This window comes from Hylaeus volcanicus, chromosome 6 (assembly GCF_026283585.1).
Source record: "Hylaeus volcanicus isolate JK05 chromosome 6, UHH_iyHylVolc1.0_haploid, whole genome shotgun sequence".
Classification (NCBI taxonomy): Eukaryota; Metazoa; Arthropoda; class Insecta; order Hymenoptera; family Colletidae; genus Hylaeus; species Hylaeus volcanicus.
The window spans coordinates 8472364-8489197 of record NC_071981.1 but is presented as its reverse complement, the minus strand read 5'-3'; the positions used below and the strand labels follow the sequence as shown (position 1 = coordinate 8489197).

General features: G+C 36.0%; 1 protein-coding gene across 3 annotated transcripts in view; it reads right to left on the bottom strand.

Annotated features, from left to right (window-relative positions):
* The window catches only part of LOC128878188 (chloride channel protein 2-like), a 184028-nt gene that overhangs the window by 16664 nt on the left and 150530 nt on the right, over positions 1 to 16834 (bottom strand). For 2 of the 3 annotated variants that reach the window (XM_054126193.1, XM_054126191.1), the window contains one exon: positions 6882 to 7167. In XM_054126193.1, coding sequence (XP_053982168.1) covers positions 6882 to 7167 — 286 coding nt within the window. Of the gene's footprint in view, positions 1 to 6881; positions 7168 to 13751; positions 14961 to 16834 lie in introns of those variants that run through there. The other variant, XM_054126194.1, reaches the window with a different exon arrangement.

Sequence of the window (16834 nt, the reverse complement as noted above, 5' to 3'; positions counted from 1 at the left end):
TCGTTGTGGACGCTTTCACGAAGTTCACTATTATTGAACCCGTGAAGGACACGAAATCGAAACGCGCAGTAAAGATACTGTTGAGTATAGTTCGTCTGTTTGGGGTACCAGCGCGGATTATTAGCGATAGAGGCACCGCTTTTACGACAAATGCATTCAAGATATTCTGTACCATGTACGGGATCCGACATATTTTAAATGCCGTTGCCACGCTTCGCGCCAATGGGCAGTGCGAGCGATATAACAGAACGATTGTCGCGTCGTTAGCCACAACCGCAGCCGGCAAGGAGTCGGACCGTTGGGACGAATACGTCAAACAGGTACAGGGTGCCCTGAATACCACGTATAATAAGGGCATTGCGGCGACGCCTACAGAGCCGTTGATGGGGTATAACCCGAGGACCGTTGCAGATGCCCGGTTTCTGCAGGAAGTGCAGACGGAAATGCAACGGTTAGACCTTGGCGATTTGCGAGAGAAAATCTCAAGGCATATCACGCAAGATCAGAAGCAGCAGAAGAGGCGCTACGATCAAGCCCGTCGAGAAGCCACGCAGTACCGCGAGGAGGATCTGGTGATGGTGGAGATCACCAGCGAATGCGCCACGGGAGAAAGCAGGAAGCTTTTCCCAAAATTCAAGGGGCCGTTCCGGATCCATCGGGTACTTGGTAACGACCGGTACGAGGTCGAAGACAGGGAAGTAGAAGAACCAAAACGGTGGTTGCAGCTGACCGGCTGAAACCTTGGGTTGCGGCCATTGAGTAGGAAATTATGGGAATTAAAATTTTTATGTTAGTTCTCAGATGATGGAAGGGGACGGGCTCCTGGCCATAGGTGGTCGATGCCGTCGCCCGCAGAACATGAAGTTAATGAGGGATCCCTGAGCTGAGTGCAGCAGAGCTGGAGGGCGAGGCCCGCTGAAGGGATTTAGACACCGACGTCCGAGTCACCAAACGATGGTGGAGACTGGCCACCATCGGGTGACGAAGATTTGCGTACCATTCACGGGATAGTGATGTCTAGCCACTATCGAATGGGTCGAGATTTGATCGTCATGACAATGGTGATGCATGGTCACCGTTGTATGACAGTGTGTGTATCATTCAAAGGATAGTGATGTCTAACCACTATCGAATGATACAAGATTTGGTCGTCATGACAATGGTGATGTGTGGTCGCTATTGTATCATAGTGAGGGGGACCATTAAAGGGATAGTGGTGTGCAGCCACTATCGAGTGGTCCCATGTTATGCCGTCAGGCCGATAGTGATGTCTAGCCGCTATCGGATGACGATGAAAGAGATATCACGGTAATGGTTTGGTGCACCATAACGTGATTGTATGGATTCAGCGTGAGGCCACGCAGAGTTGCAGTCGAGCAACGGAGGGACAAAATCATCAATGTTAACGGAGATCCCAGGATGTCGGCGAATGTCTTGCGAGGAGGCATCGTTTTGAATCATCGACAGCTGAACGGCGTTATCTACGTCGTCATGGGAAAGAACGATAGGCCGAATAATCGTGGGCTTTCCTGGAAAAGGGGAGTATTGTTGTAGAGGGACCTTTTTGTTAATGAGAGAAAGGTCTAAACAGAAAGTTTTGGGCCAACAACAATAAACCGACTAGATACTCAGGTCAGTCTTTGATTTTTTGTGTTACAGAAAACGATGTAGACAGAGGCTAGCCAGGACGAGGAGTACATCACTTGAGGACAAGCGGAAATGCAGGTTGGCCGAATGTAAGAAATAGCTGGATACATTGACAGCCGCCCCATGCCGAGGTGACGAAAACATGGGCCAAGCGTGCATGGACGACAGGGCGCGACGCTGCGATGCCAGGCCCGGTCATAAACAACGTCGGAGGCCCTTCAAAAACCTTCATTGACGAGGCTACGCAGAGACTTTCCCAGCCCGGGAAAGTCACTTCTTTGCTAGCCTTCGATACGTGCAGAACTTTCCGAAATAAAAGAACATTGTATTTCATACGCGGCGATTTGTATTTGCTTTTATTTAATCATCTTACATATCGGTAAAATTTATATAATTTTACAGGAATAAAAATTTGTGGTCATGTTAAATAAATTAAAAAAAAAAAAAAAATAGAAAAAGGAATTCAAACCAAACGAGAATCAAACTCCAGCTCAAAGCGTGGTATTCGCGGCCGTAGCTGCCTCGATTACGCTGGCATCTTGCAAACCGTTCTACTGGAACCGAATATAAGCAACAGAGCGGCGTCATACTTTTTAAATTATTTTTTTCTCGAAAACGCCTGAGTAGTGCGCCTTGCCGCTTTGCTCAAATACTCTCCTAGTAGAGTACTATACTGTATTAAATGTTAATTCATATCGGTGACCCCAAGCCCGCGCCCTCCCCTTGTTAGATTTATGACAATGTTTAAGTAATTTATCTCGACCAGCTTGTTTCATGTGGCATCGTTTGTTAGCGCAGCAGTCACGACGTCATGTGTGTTGCCGATACGCAATATAATAAACATTTTGTCGAGATCTCGATGAGAATTTGAAATACTTTTGATCACGTCCAGATCTTGATATCGATCTCGAATGTTACAAGTAATCTCGATTTCGAATCCCATCTCGAAATCGAGACGAGATCGAGATTTACTTCGACTCGTGCGCATCACTATTCAGCATTTTTTTTAATTTCTTACTACGGTATTATAGAATATTAGAAACCTGTTACATATATAGAACATTTTTCTGTTTTTTCGAAGCTCGCGTTCATTAACCGTTATCTACCCTCCGAATGTAGAGTCAGATCTCCCTAAAGTGCAGCTGCATCGATAGCGAAAATTTTGGAGCATTTCCACGAGAGGAATCAACAACATGCGGGGGTGCTCTTCTTGAAATCGTCCTTAACTCGCGTCGCATGGAGAAACATCTTATCTACCCTTGCTTAGGGTACCGCAGCTGCTCACCTCGGAGCAACGAAAATCCTAACCGTGAAATTTCCGAATATGGAAATCATTGACGTATCCCCACAACATTTAGGGGTATATAAACCCGTGATTAACACGACAGAGTTACGCGTAGAGTCAGAGTTGCTCATTAGTGAGATCGAGCTTCAGTTCCCTTTCGATCAACTTGTAACGAAACGTTCGTTACGAACGAGTACCGAGGTGAGTACGCGCTCCGACCGGTAGGTGGTGACCGCAGGGTGACGACGCTCGCAAGAGAAAACCCCGACGTGGCTGCAGTAGGAGAGTCTGATCCTGGTACCGATATCAACAGCACTTGGGAATTGCCCACGCTCTAGAGTAAACCAGAGACTCTTCCGAATCCTTTCCGTCTAATCGTGCCGTGAGTGATTGACCACGCTCTACCACGAACCGACGCATAGTGGTCCAAAATGCCAAAATCGCGGCCAAAATTAGAAGTTTTCGGATCTTCATGAAATTTGGTATTTTTGAGTTATTTGGGCCACAAATTACGAATCTGGTATCAGACTTGCAAAATTCAAAATGACGGATCCAATATAGCCGACATGTATATTAAAAAGTTATTAGATTTTCATGAAACTTATTATTTTATGGTTATTTGGGCCGAAAATTACGAATCTGGTATCAGAATTGCAAAATTCAAAATGGCGGATCTAATATGGCCGATATGTATATTACAAAGTTATTAGATTTTCATGAAACTTGGTATTTAAGAGTTATTACAACACGACACTTTACAATTGTATTTCTATAACTATATTGAGTATATACTCATCTATTTATATCGGAAAGTTTGTTGATTAAATTTTAAAACCTTCACTGTTTCAATAACCAAACCTAGCCTGTGTAACGATCTAACAACATAATAACTTTATTATTTGAGTTATTATTTGATTAAATTAATAAGGTGCGAGGCTTTGTTCACGGCGCGTGCTGCATTCCTGCTACACGATTCAGTCCCTGTACTGTTCATCACACCACACCAATGGTCATTAAATGTACATTGCGGAATGATTGGAAATGACGTCATTGGACCATATTTTTTCAATAACATTTATCAAGCGCTACTTATGTTGAATGTCTGTCACATAATTTTCCAGCGCCTTTGGAATATGTTCCGTTGAGTATTAGAAATAAAATGTATATTTGACATGATGGAGCCCCAACACACTTTGCTAGGAGTATGTACATGGCATTTATTAAATGAACAATTTGGAAACATTTGGATAGGGCACAATGGGTTAGTATCTTGACCTCCTAGGTCACTAGATCTAATACCACTGGATTTTTTTCATGGGGATTCGTGAAGAATCAAGTAATGGCCACTGCTACTACATCGAAAGAAGATATAAACATCAGAATTCGTGTCGCTTGTACATCAATTAGTGAAACTGTGTTATCCTGCTCGTATGAATTTTATTAAACAACTTAATAAATGTTTAGAAGTCAACGGGTGTCATTTTGAACATTTAAGGGGGACTATATGAAATTTTTGGAAAATCGATTTTTTGTTTGCATTATTTGACAGTTTATAGTCTCTAGCATGGTATACTATCATGTCAAGGTTGGATCCGAAGTAGTTTTTGAACGGTTGTCTTCTAAATAGCACTTGCTCAGTAGGTCATAAATAGACTGCGGATCTTTATGCAAAATAAAATCTTGGGAAACGTACCTACAAAAATTGAACCTGAATAGGAATTTATTTTACTCTGCAAATATTATAATATGAATTTTACTCTCAATATTTTTTATATTCTTCATTATATTCTTGATTCTTGATTTATATTCTTCTCAAATATCTTCTTCTCAAATCTTCTCCCTATAAATGCATAAAAATCCGCAGTATAGTCATAAATGTGTTTAAAAGCGTTTTACTCGAAACAACATTTTTTACATTTGCTGCAGCCCTAATTCTAATACGAATTGTTTGATCGACTTGAATTTTTTCGAGTATGTTCAGTACATATTTCGTCATACTATAAGCTTCGGTTTTCTTGATTGGATCACCATATTTTCAGACGTAATTTTAACTTTTGTTTCTAAAACTCAGCCATTTTTTTAGATTTCAATTTGTGTTCAACGTCGTGCTTCATGGTACGGAAAGTGCCTTCTAATTTAATGGAAATTTTTTCTTTTTTTACTGCACTTTTTTTCTGAATTACTGCAGCAGTGGGACTTTTTTTTTGAACGTCTGAAAGATTTCACGTAACTTGCTCAAAATCAATTATTATCAAACAAGAACATTATTGCAGATTATTTGATTATGTATAAATACATCCTTAAAGTTTCAAAATATTTGATATATTAGCCTTTTTTTGTAGAAATTTCGAATATCGCCTTTTTTCAGGCGTTCACATTGGTGATCCCCCTAATAAAATAACAAAAACGACTGATTTTAATGTATTTGAACCCCGCATTGAACTATGTAGAATATGAAAAAATTGTTCAAATAAAAATTATTTGTTATGAAAAGTGCGATGAAAAATAACAAAGATTTATACAGCATTCCATTTAAAGATATGGATCGCTGTGCCCTCTTGCCCCCCTGGGGGGTCATGCAGCATTACCCCATACATTACATGAAAGGGCCTATCGTACCTTATAATCCTAAACAAAAACTTGTCAATATTACTAATAGTTTTCGAGAAAATAACTTCAGTTCATGAAATACTTCATATGCAGTTAAGAAAAACGATTATCTATAAATTATTTCTTCTAATAAAATAATTTTTAAATACCTGTATTTCTTAAATACATCATTATTTCATAAAGAAATATAATTTTGAAGAATAGTGATTACATTTTATTCAAAATAATCTTATTTAACAATTTTGTGGGATAAAGTTAGTAAAATATTTCTATCGTATTTTCATAACTATTCATCATAACTCCATATTCCAGGAGTTATAGAAGTTTAAATTAGGGCATGTTATTGTGTATGATTGACAAAGTGTCCCTTGACTCTACCCAAGTCAAAAAATTAATTCTCAGTTAAAACTTTCAATATCCAATTTAACCTTTCATAGTACTCTCTAATTTTGCAGTTCATTAATGAGTCTTTAACTTTTGGAATAATTCACATATTAATTCAAGTTTTACACTCACTATTCTTTTTTAAGTTTTACAAGTCTTTTAGTCACTATTTACTCTTCTTTTAGTTCTTCCTGAGGTAGTAACTATTTAATTGATGTATTGAAATAATGTTCATCTATGTATGTGATTTTATTCGAGCTCTCTGTCGTTAACAAGTATTGAAACATGATCCTGATTATTATTGTTAATGTATACGCAGATAGTGATTACATTTTCAGTAGGAATATGTTTAATATTATTGGGTGTATGATGTAAATCGTGACAATTTACAGTACAATAAGAGCAATAATTTCTTTGCGTGTGCTTAGTATTTCTTTCAAAATTGCATAACGCCTATTTGAACATTCAATAATTATTTGTAATGTACAATTACAATTAATTAATTTGGTAAAATAAAAAATTATAATAAATTGAAATTCTAATGCAGAAAAATCTTAAGGAGAACAATTGAAAACTCTATATTTAAGCTTCCAAATAAACTGGAAAGTAAACTTGGAAATAAGTACATACCTCTCTAGAGAAGCAAATAAGTATTAACTTATAAAGGAAATCAGTTCTCGGAATATCTCTAATAGTTATCTCAAATATCGTCCGAGTGTCATTGTAAAATTGAACGAAGCACTAATTTCATGACTCGCGTATCCGGTGTAAGTGGGATTGCGAAAATAACTCAAATCTTTGCTTATTTGTTATTCAAGTCTCGTAGTAATTAAAAACAGTAGTAAATTCGAATTTAATTTCAATTGACGAAAAGTTTCTATTATACATTTTTAACATGTTTGTCCGCGTAAAAATTGTAACTTTTGAGTCCTACCAAACGATTATAAAGACTGACCGTTGTTGCACATGGAAATTCCACGGTCCATCGCGTAACTGATCAATGCCATGATGACACCGAGCAAAGCCAGGAAGACCCAGTCTTCGCCTAGTCTAGCTCCAGTGTGTTTCCAAGCGAAGGCCAGCAATGCGAGCAGTTTCCTGCACAAAGGTCCTCTCCTCGACTTTCGTAGACCCTCTGCCGTTGTCTTGTCATACTTCTGTCGTGCTTTTTCGTGGTGTTTCAGCTTCCGTGCCTCTTCTTTTGCATACTCACCCAGGTCCTTCGTGTAGCGACCATACATCTACATGCACCATGATTTTATATCAGACTTGTTCCTTTACTAACAGAACATTTATGATGTCCTTTCTTAAACACCTTGTATAACTTGTTAATTTATAATTTATAACTTCTGACCAAACTCCATACAATGTGGTTCTAATGGGTTAACACAAAATTTACAGGAGTACCAAACATCGCGAAACTAAAGTACCCACTTACACGACTACGTGTATACAGGGTGTCCCAAAAATGTTGTAATAACTTGAAAGGGGTGGTTCGGGAGGTAATTTGAAACAACTTTTTCCTCAGCGAAAATGTTGCGCGAGGCTTCGTTTTTGAATTATTAAGGAAAAACCACCGACCAATCACTGCGCACGTTCAGCCGCGGGAGGCGGGCCCGACGTCACGTGGCCTACGCGGGCACTCCAGATACTCGCGCTGGGATTGGTCGGGGTTTTCTGTTAATATCTCCTTAACGAAACCTTAGACAAGATTTTCGCTAAGGAAAAAGTTGTTTCAAATCACCTCCGGAACCACCTCTTTCAAGATGTTACAACATTTTTGGGACACCCTGTAGAATGATATATGAAATATAAAAAGTGACATGTTGTCTGTCATGCCTGAAAGATTCGCTTTTAAGTAGGTACCTTTTATCATTTTGGCACAATTTACCGTATATGGATTATATACAGAGTGTCCAAAAAATATTGTAACACCTTGAAAGGGGTGGTTCGGGGGGTGATTTGAAACAAATGATTTTCCTTAGCGAAAATGTTGTCCGAGGCTTCGTTAAGGAGATATTAACGGAAAACATTGACCAATCACAGCGCGAGTATGCCGATGGAGCGGCCGCGGTAGCGTATGAGCGCGGCCACCTAGCGCATAGCCTACGCCTACCGTGGGCAGTCCAACGGTATACGCGCGCTCTGATTGGTCAGTGTTTACCGTTAATATCACGTTAACGACGCCTCGGACAACATTTTCGCTAAGGAAAAATCACCTCCCAAACCACCCTTTTCAAGGAGTTACAACATTTTCGGGACACCCTGTATATTTTCCTTTAGAGGAATATTTAGTTTAGGCTAATCGCGATTGAGAATTATAAAGTAGATATACAAATTGATAGAATAATTCGAAGAAATCGTATTTACAATCTCGTTTGGTCTTCTCTCAGAACAAACATTTCAGGAGTTAAAAGGAGATAGACAGCGCATGAAAGAGAATTAGAAACTAATTCCAATCAAAGTAATCACGTGTACCATAAGAATGAAAGATTCTTGAAACCAAGCTTATGACTGTCTTATTCCCAAATTTAGAATTTTTTTATCAATTTTACCATTTGAAAATCTCCTGTAAGTATTATGACAGCCATTTAAACTCACCTTAAATATTCGATACATTATATTTGTAATGTTAAAATCGTCAAGTACTTGAGTCACAGATAAATGGTCCGATATTACTCGAATATTCACGTAATAATTTTAATACATAATTTTATTAAAAATAATCAGGAGTTAATGACGTGACACGTTTTGCATCTTCTTTTTTTACGGTGTAAGGTCAACTTATAACATTTACTGATGATTTCTCGAGCTGGTACACCTCCGCACTGCACGGCCAACAAAGCGATAATGAGATTTATAAAGCGTGCGTCCGAGAATAGCACCCAAATATTGATTTAAAAAAATCCTGTTATCGAGCAAGCCTGATGTACAATGTGTCAATGCTATTTCGAGAGAACACGATGCATATCTTTGAAATTTGTATATTATGAGAATTATGATTGCATGGCTGTTAGATACGTACCAAATGTCCCTGATTCACGGATCTTTCTGCACGATCCTTCCAACCGAATTGATCACCCGCAACGAGTTGTTTTTCCCGTTACTTTCACAAAATGAAAAATCTAGGAATATTAACTCCCACTTTCTAATTCCATTAATTTCGCGTTTTGCCCCGTCATTCGACGAATTAGCGTCCGCTCAATATCCTAATAGCGTTTAAAGTAATGGAAACGACGGATTTTTATTTTAATCAAATACATCAAACCCTCTCAGACAGTATTTTCAGGTATACATTAACAGCATTCAATATTGCCGCCCCTGCCAAAAACTAATTCAAGCAGAAATTAAAAATTTTAAATTTTTCCTCCAAAAAGGTTATTTAAATAGAAACAGAAATAGAAATAGGAATTTAATATATTATTTAATATAGTTTAGTATAAAGGAAATAGAAATTATTTCATACTTTTTAGTGGAGTTTTAATATTTTTCGAAGTCGATTATATTTTTTTTCCAAATATTATTTTATGCTTATTATAATTATAATTACAATTAATTTATTATTTTATTAAAATTAAATATACATGTCGAATTGAGTAATCTTCTCCTTTTCGAAGTCGATTAAAAATACACAACAACAGCAACTTACACATATTACGTTATTGTATGTAAAAGGTATAGAGCAAGGACTATTCGGTATGTTCCAACCGGAAAATTAAAAGAGAAAGTCGGCAAACTAACAGGATCAGTGATATATGTCCTCAAAAATCAAACTTTTAAGTTGAAGAATATTGTGGAAGATACCACACAATGGAACGGTATATATAAAAATATAATTTCTATATATAATAAAATGAAACCATATTATTATGTTACGTATATGTAAAATTGAAAGAAAATCATTAAATGTTCAGTACTTATAATGTTGCATTATATTATTAATTTTCATTTAATTAAGATTAATTTTGAGTAGCAATACACGTGTATTGCTAAACACTAAACTAAACACTAAATTAAACACAACAGCAAAGGATTAGTTATAATCATGTGCACGTTCATTTAAAACAGAGCAACAACAACTAAAACAACAACTTTTATACATGTTTCATACCATTTGCGGTTTACAGAAAAAACAAAAAAATCTTAAAGCTCCTTTTGGAAAACCATAAGATGATTCGTGATCGTAAATTTACACCACAAAGAATGTTTTCCTTAAGCCAGTTTTGCAATTGAACTTAGATACCATATCGTTATTAAAAACACAGGGAGGGAAAATAAAGTAGTTTAATAACATAAGAGAGCACAACATTATACAAATAAAAATAAAATAAATTTTGTTTTCAGTTTTTAAAAAATACACATTTAAATAATGTTATGTCAAAATTTGAGAAAGAAATGTTTACAATAGCTAGAGTTACAGCCTTCAATGTGGAGGCTATTTAACGTTCGATCGAAGGCTACTGAAATTTTAAATTTTAAATGCATTTGTCTCTAAACGACAGATTGTAACCTGGTTGATAGCTTTCTAGAAAAACTTATGTGTCCGATTTGATCCAAGCTACATTCTGTTCAAAAAAACTAGTCACTGTGGCTTGATATAGTCGTTTTTTCCTTCTTTTAAATTGACATTTTCTTTCTTTTTTTTTTTTTTTTAAATAAAAAGGTAATATTTTTTCGCGTAATTGAAATATTTTTTTAAAGACTTACCATTTTCTAATATTTTGAGGTATCGATAACTTTCTATTTTATTATTATATACCACTTTTAGTTATCTCGGTTTGTATTTGCTTATGCGCTCAATAAAACATACTAGAAATTTGAAAACAATTCATTGTATAGTTTCTTCATAATGGATTTTTGTAAATACCTCTCTTTTCGAAGCAGTAACAAGTATTGTGCATCTTAAACCTTATGTATTCATGAAAAACTCATGTAAGAATTTTTCAATAATATTATCCCTCCATATTAAATAAACTGTAATAACTGACAGTTAACGTTAATTTGAATTTAGCTAAGTTAGCTAATTTAGCAGTTACCATTTAATAGTAATATTAGGGTGGCTTTTATTTAGGAATTTTTGAATTTTTTCCATCCCACCCTCTAAAAGTATACTTTAAGATCAAAAAATTTGAGTCAAATTTGAAATCGATCGGATAAAAGTTTGGAAAATTTGAAGGAAAATTTAATAACGGGTCATTCTACGAGAATCCGATACTAAATGGAGCAGCATTTCAGATCTTGTGGAAATTTGAGTATGTGCATGATCTAGGGATATTTGAACGTATCTCGAAGGAATTGTCAAAATTTCAAAAATTATGAATTTTACAGGAATGAATGCTATATTTTTCTTTTTTAATTACAACTCTTAAACTAATACTTCGTCGAGAGTGTCCCTTTAGGAACTTATACAGAATATAATGAAGTACCGATACAAAATTATTTCGGTTAAATAATCACTATTTTTATTATTTCTTCTACAATATTTTTAAATAAATGCATCATTTCTATAGCGGGTAGAGTTCTGCAAATTCAGAAAAAATTGAGAATATAGTCCCATTTGTCTCTTTTAAGAAACAACTTTCAAATATATTGTCCTTTTAAAATTGGTCGAATAAAAATTAGCCTCGGTTTGATAGCTACGTTTTTAATAATGGACACGGTTTTAAAAACCTAAAAAAAAGACATGAAAATGTAGTCCTATCTTCAGAAATACTGTGATTTTAAAATTGGGACAATGTATAGGAACTATTAATTAATAACGTAGGAAATGTATAATTATTGAGAATTTTTTCAATCACATTTATTAGACCATATTATTAAACAATACTTCCTGTACTCAAATTACGCTGTATTCTTATGTAAAACCTTATGCCAGTAGCCTATTGATCGTAGCAAAGCCAAGCATAAACATCTGCTCTTTAGTATCGTACGGAAAATATGACACTATTTTTGAAAGTCGTTTTCAAAAGTCGACGCATTTAGTGTCCGATTTCCTGTGGAATAACTCTAACGTATTAAAACGATACTTAATCATACGTCGTTTGAAATGCGGTAATTTGAAATGACAAAAGCAATAGCTACAATTCAAATTTTAAAGTTCTGCTGTTATCAAGAAACAAAATCTTGAAATCCTCTTTAAAAAACCGTTTATCATATAATAACAATCGTCAAAATTTCTTTAGAGCGTGGTAGGAATTCGTGTTATCAAACTCGCTTTAAATTGGAGTTTACTGTATACAAATAATTTGAATTCAAACATACAAATATTAAATTATTCATATCGTCTTGTTACTTGTTTGGTAAAAGACATCGATATATTGTATATTTAGGTAGGTACATTTTATACTTTTGGCACAATTTACCGTATATGGATTATATACAGAGAATGATAGATGAAATATAAAAAAAGTGACATGCTGTCTGTCATGACTGAAAGATTCGCTTTTCGAAGTTAAAATACTATAACAAAGAAAAAACAACTAGTTTTTAGTCTGGTCTCTCACAGTTTAAGCAATTTAATGAACTTATCTTTAAGGGGCTTGGAACCTCAAAAAATGAAAAAAAATCACTTTTTTTTATTTTTTTTTATTAAAATTTAAGCGACTTGAACAATTCTACACAAAGAAAGTTGAATTTGGAGCACTAGAAGTGGCAAAAAGAATATTTGAAAAAAATGAGTTTTTTTTAGAAAATTAATTTTTTTCTCACAAAAAAATATAAGGAAAAAATGTAAGGAAATACAACTGATAACTTTCTCGAAGAGAAAACAACGACAGTCAAATTTCCGGAAGAAGGAAGATGCGGTTACCTTGGTCACAGCCATAGGGTACTGTTTACTAGGGTAAAGAAGACAGTAAATTTCCGAAAAAGCAGTGTTTTAATCGATTTTGATAAAATTAAACACGATTTGATAACATTTCCATCGATATCAAACGGAAAATAGAAATTTTTTGATTTTTACATCTCCTGAAAACGTAGGTTTTTGATACAAAGGTACACTTTCCTCATTGTCAGAAACGCTACGCTGATATGAACCAAATTTTTTAATCGTATTTTCTGATAGTTAGGCCTAATTTATACCGAGGATTTTTTTGACATTCCAAATGGTTAATTTTTTAAAAATGTGTAAAGTTGAAAAAAAAATGTATAGGTTTGCGCGGCGATAACTTTTTTTGGAATCAAAATATTGAAAACATCCTCGGTGTAAATTAAGCCGAACTATCAAAAAACACGTGTAAAAAATTTGGATCATATCGGCCTAACCGTTTCTGAGAAAAGTGTACCTTTATACCAAAAACCTACGTTTTCAGGAGACGCAAGAAATTAAAAATTTGTATGTCCCGCTCGATTATCAATATAAATATTATTTAATCGTATTTATTTTTATCAAAATCGATTAAAACACTGCCTTTTTGATAATTTACCGTCTTCTTTACCCTGAAAAACAATACTCTATGGTTGTAATCAAGGTAACCACGTCTCCGGTCTTCCGCAAATTTGACTGTCGTTTTCTCTTCGAGAAAGTTGTCTGTTGTATTTCCTTGTATTTTTTACAGTTTTATCGCGTTCGTTTTACTAAGTTCGTGTCGTCGAACATTTTTTGTGAGAAAAAAGAAATTCTCTAAAAAAAAATCCATTTTTTTTTAAACATTTTTTTTAACACTTCTAGTGCTCCAAATTCAATTTTCTTTGCGTAGAATTGTTCAGAATCGCTTAAATCTTAATTAAAAATGATTTTTTTTCAATTTTGATGTTCCAAGCCTCTTAAGAAAACACACAACTACGATCTACAACAATACATCAGAAAGCTACCGTTCTCACTTACAGGATACTCATCGTTACAGACGAAATAAGCCCTGTTCAGAACGAAAGCCGGCATGAAAACTGAATCGAAGATCCTTCGAAGCTTTAGCTGGGGATCCAACCGGAAGGTCACCGAATTCTTCAATCGTTCAAGCGATCAAGTCACAGACGAGGTATTCCTGGAGTACAAGAAAGCTTTACGATTCACTGACAATCGATTGCACATTTTCTCTGCTCGTCAAGTCAATTGACGCAATTCTTCAGTTCAACAAGCTTCTCCCTTTCACGAAGGTTAGTTGTTCTAGATTCCAATCCGCTGATGTTGACTAATTAATTACTTTTGCACGTTAACATTTCTCTGTTTTTTTTGCCTTTTGGCAAAGCCCAAAATCCGATATTTTTGGCGGCCAGTTACTGCGAATCACTCACCGTGATTCTATTGTTTTCTCTTCCTAGTGGCTGCCAGGATTCATTTGCCACGCGACAGTAGTCACAAAATCGAGATACTCTGTTGTGAATCCAAGACAATTTATGTTTTATCCAGCTGTATCGAATTTTCATCAAGTCTCAAGGTCTCTTATAGTGTATCACTAATGGCGATTACTTTACACAGATTGCCTTGTTCACTTGCTAATCCTTTTATTATTATAATAGTTCGTTTTCGAACAATGCAACATGTTTATTTAGCAGTGTTATATAAAAATTGCACCAATTATCACAACCATTCGCAACGTATTTTCACTGGTGACGATTTACTGTGAATTATATGCGTGCAGTTATAAGTACTATTATTTGTGTAGGTATTATGCATATAAATACTAGGATTCACGTGCTACATCAAAAGTCAACGAAACAATTCTGTTTCATTTTACTGTCTCGAATTCTCATCAATTCCAATGACTCTTCGCAGTGGTGCCATTATTTACACAGATTCCTTGGATTTATTTTCTCGTCAGGCGGAAAGTCAACGAATCAGTTACACCATCTGCAGTCTAATCGCACCGCCCCAAATCGTTTTATTGTAACACAGTTTGTCGCAGTTATTTTAACACAGCTACGATTCAATCGCTGACCCCACTGGTCTTTAAATCGCAAACTGATAGCAAGTTTTACAGCGTGACTCAGCGAGGAAGTGTATCACGGAACGTTCCACGTGTTGCTAAAAGACTTTCGAGATTTTATGGATCCCAGACAAGAGCGTACACACGAATTTGAAGTCGAACGACAACTGAACGACGCCATCTCGCAGCCTTCCAATTCGAACTTCAGCCGCGATATTTGTTGAAATTTGGCAACGGTCAAAATCCTTATTTTTAGCGATGCCCGCTGCCTATCGGAGACGTATGCTCTATTGTTTACCATCTGTTAAACGCTTTCGGCTTGCTTCCTTGCTTGTCCAAAAATGTCGCGAAGAAACACCTCTATCATGTTTGATTTCCGTTCGTTCCTCAGCAAAAAGCTTCAACGTGTCCCATGTTTATTTCGAACGTTTGCTAAGCGCTTAGCAAACATGCTGGGAATAGCTGGCGAATTTACTCCTCGCATTACTACGAATTCTGTAGCCGATTACGTAGTCTGCTACAACTTCGGCGTGCTTTTGCACGTGTAGCTTGAGACCTCACCTTTGACTCGCGAATAGAAGAGAATAGTTATGCGAAACACTATCCATATTTACTCAATTACTCGATTTATTCGAAAAATTGTATGCCTTTCCATAAAGCATTACGAAATATCTTATTTGACGCTATGTATTTTTTAGATTAATGTTAATTGATAACGAAGCTGCAGTTCGGAAATTGGTAAAGAACTTTTCGATTTGTACAGGCGTAAGGACCTTCCAAAAAGCGCCCACATATTTGTTAATATATATAAAAGTTTGGAAAATTTAATAACGGATCATTCTTGGGGAAATCCAACACTAAATGCACACATAGAGTGTGAGAGTTGGTTTTGGAATGAGGGAGAGCAAGGAAGGTTGGTATGCATGGAGAGGGAGTAAGGTTGGTAGTGTGTAAGCGAAAGAGGTTGGAGTGAAGTAAGGTGGAAAAGCATGTGCGTGGCATCAATGATGTTTTAATATACTAATTACTTATTAAATATATTAATCATGAAAAAGTGTTGAAATTTGTTCCACTTTCCCACAGAGAGTGCTTTCCAATTGATGTGTGTGAAGTTAACCCCGCACTTTTCGAATTTTTGATTTTTTTAAATTGTGCTACATGTGCTACGTTTGTACCGTAAACCGCAACTCTGTAAGTCAAAACGTACTCAAGAAAATAGAACAAAACAAAATTTTTGATAGCCCCGCACTTATCGAATTTTGAGTTTTTCTTTTTTGTGCCGTATTGTGTTATATTGGGCTGTCGAGAAAGTCATGACGTAGTTTTTCTTGATTTTTCAAATGTTATTTATTTATATAAAGAACAAAGATCAATCAATGATATATAGCCCGTTTTGTTCGATAACCTTTCGCCACCGTTCAGTGAGTTTCATAATTCCTCGTTTATTGAAGGACCTATCTTTATCGGTGAAAAACTGACTAAGGTGCTGATTAACAGCCTCGTCGGAATCGAACGTTATATCACGCATAGAAGCTTGAAGAGCGCGAAACAAATGGATGTCCGATGGCGCAAGATCTGGCGAGTATGGTGGGTGTGGTAACACATCCCATCTAAGCTCCAATAATTTTTTAATTATTGCTTTGATTTTGTCATCATCAATCGCGATGAGTCTCTCTGACCGAGGAGTATCGCTGAGATTAAAATCACCAGCACGGAATTTCGTGAACCATCGTTGGTACTGACATTCTTGTAAAGCATTGTCACCGTAAACTTTACGCAACTTTTCGCAAGCTTGACTTGCATTCTTTCCTTTATGGAAGTAAAACAATAGAATATGGCGAAAATGCATAGTTTGATCTTCCATTTTTAATTTATCGTAAAATTTTCCAAACTCAACCAAATCGATTAGTCTTTTGTTTAGTACGAAGCTAGAGTTCTTAGTTGTCAAATGAGAGCAATCAGGTGGTTGCACCTGACTCTAATACTGCCAGAAGTAAACTAGTACCACCTGTTGCAGAAATGCGTCACGACTTTTTCGACAACC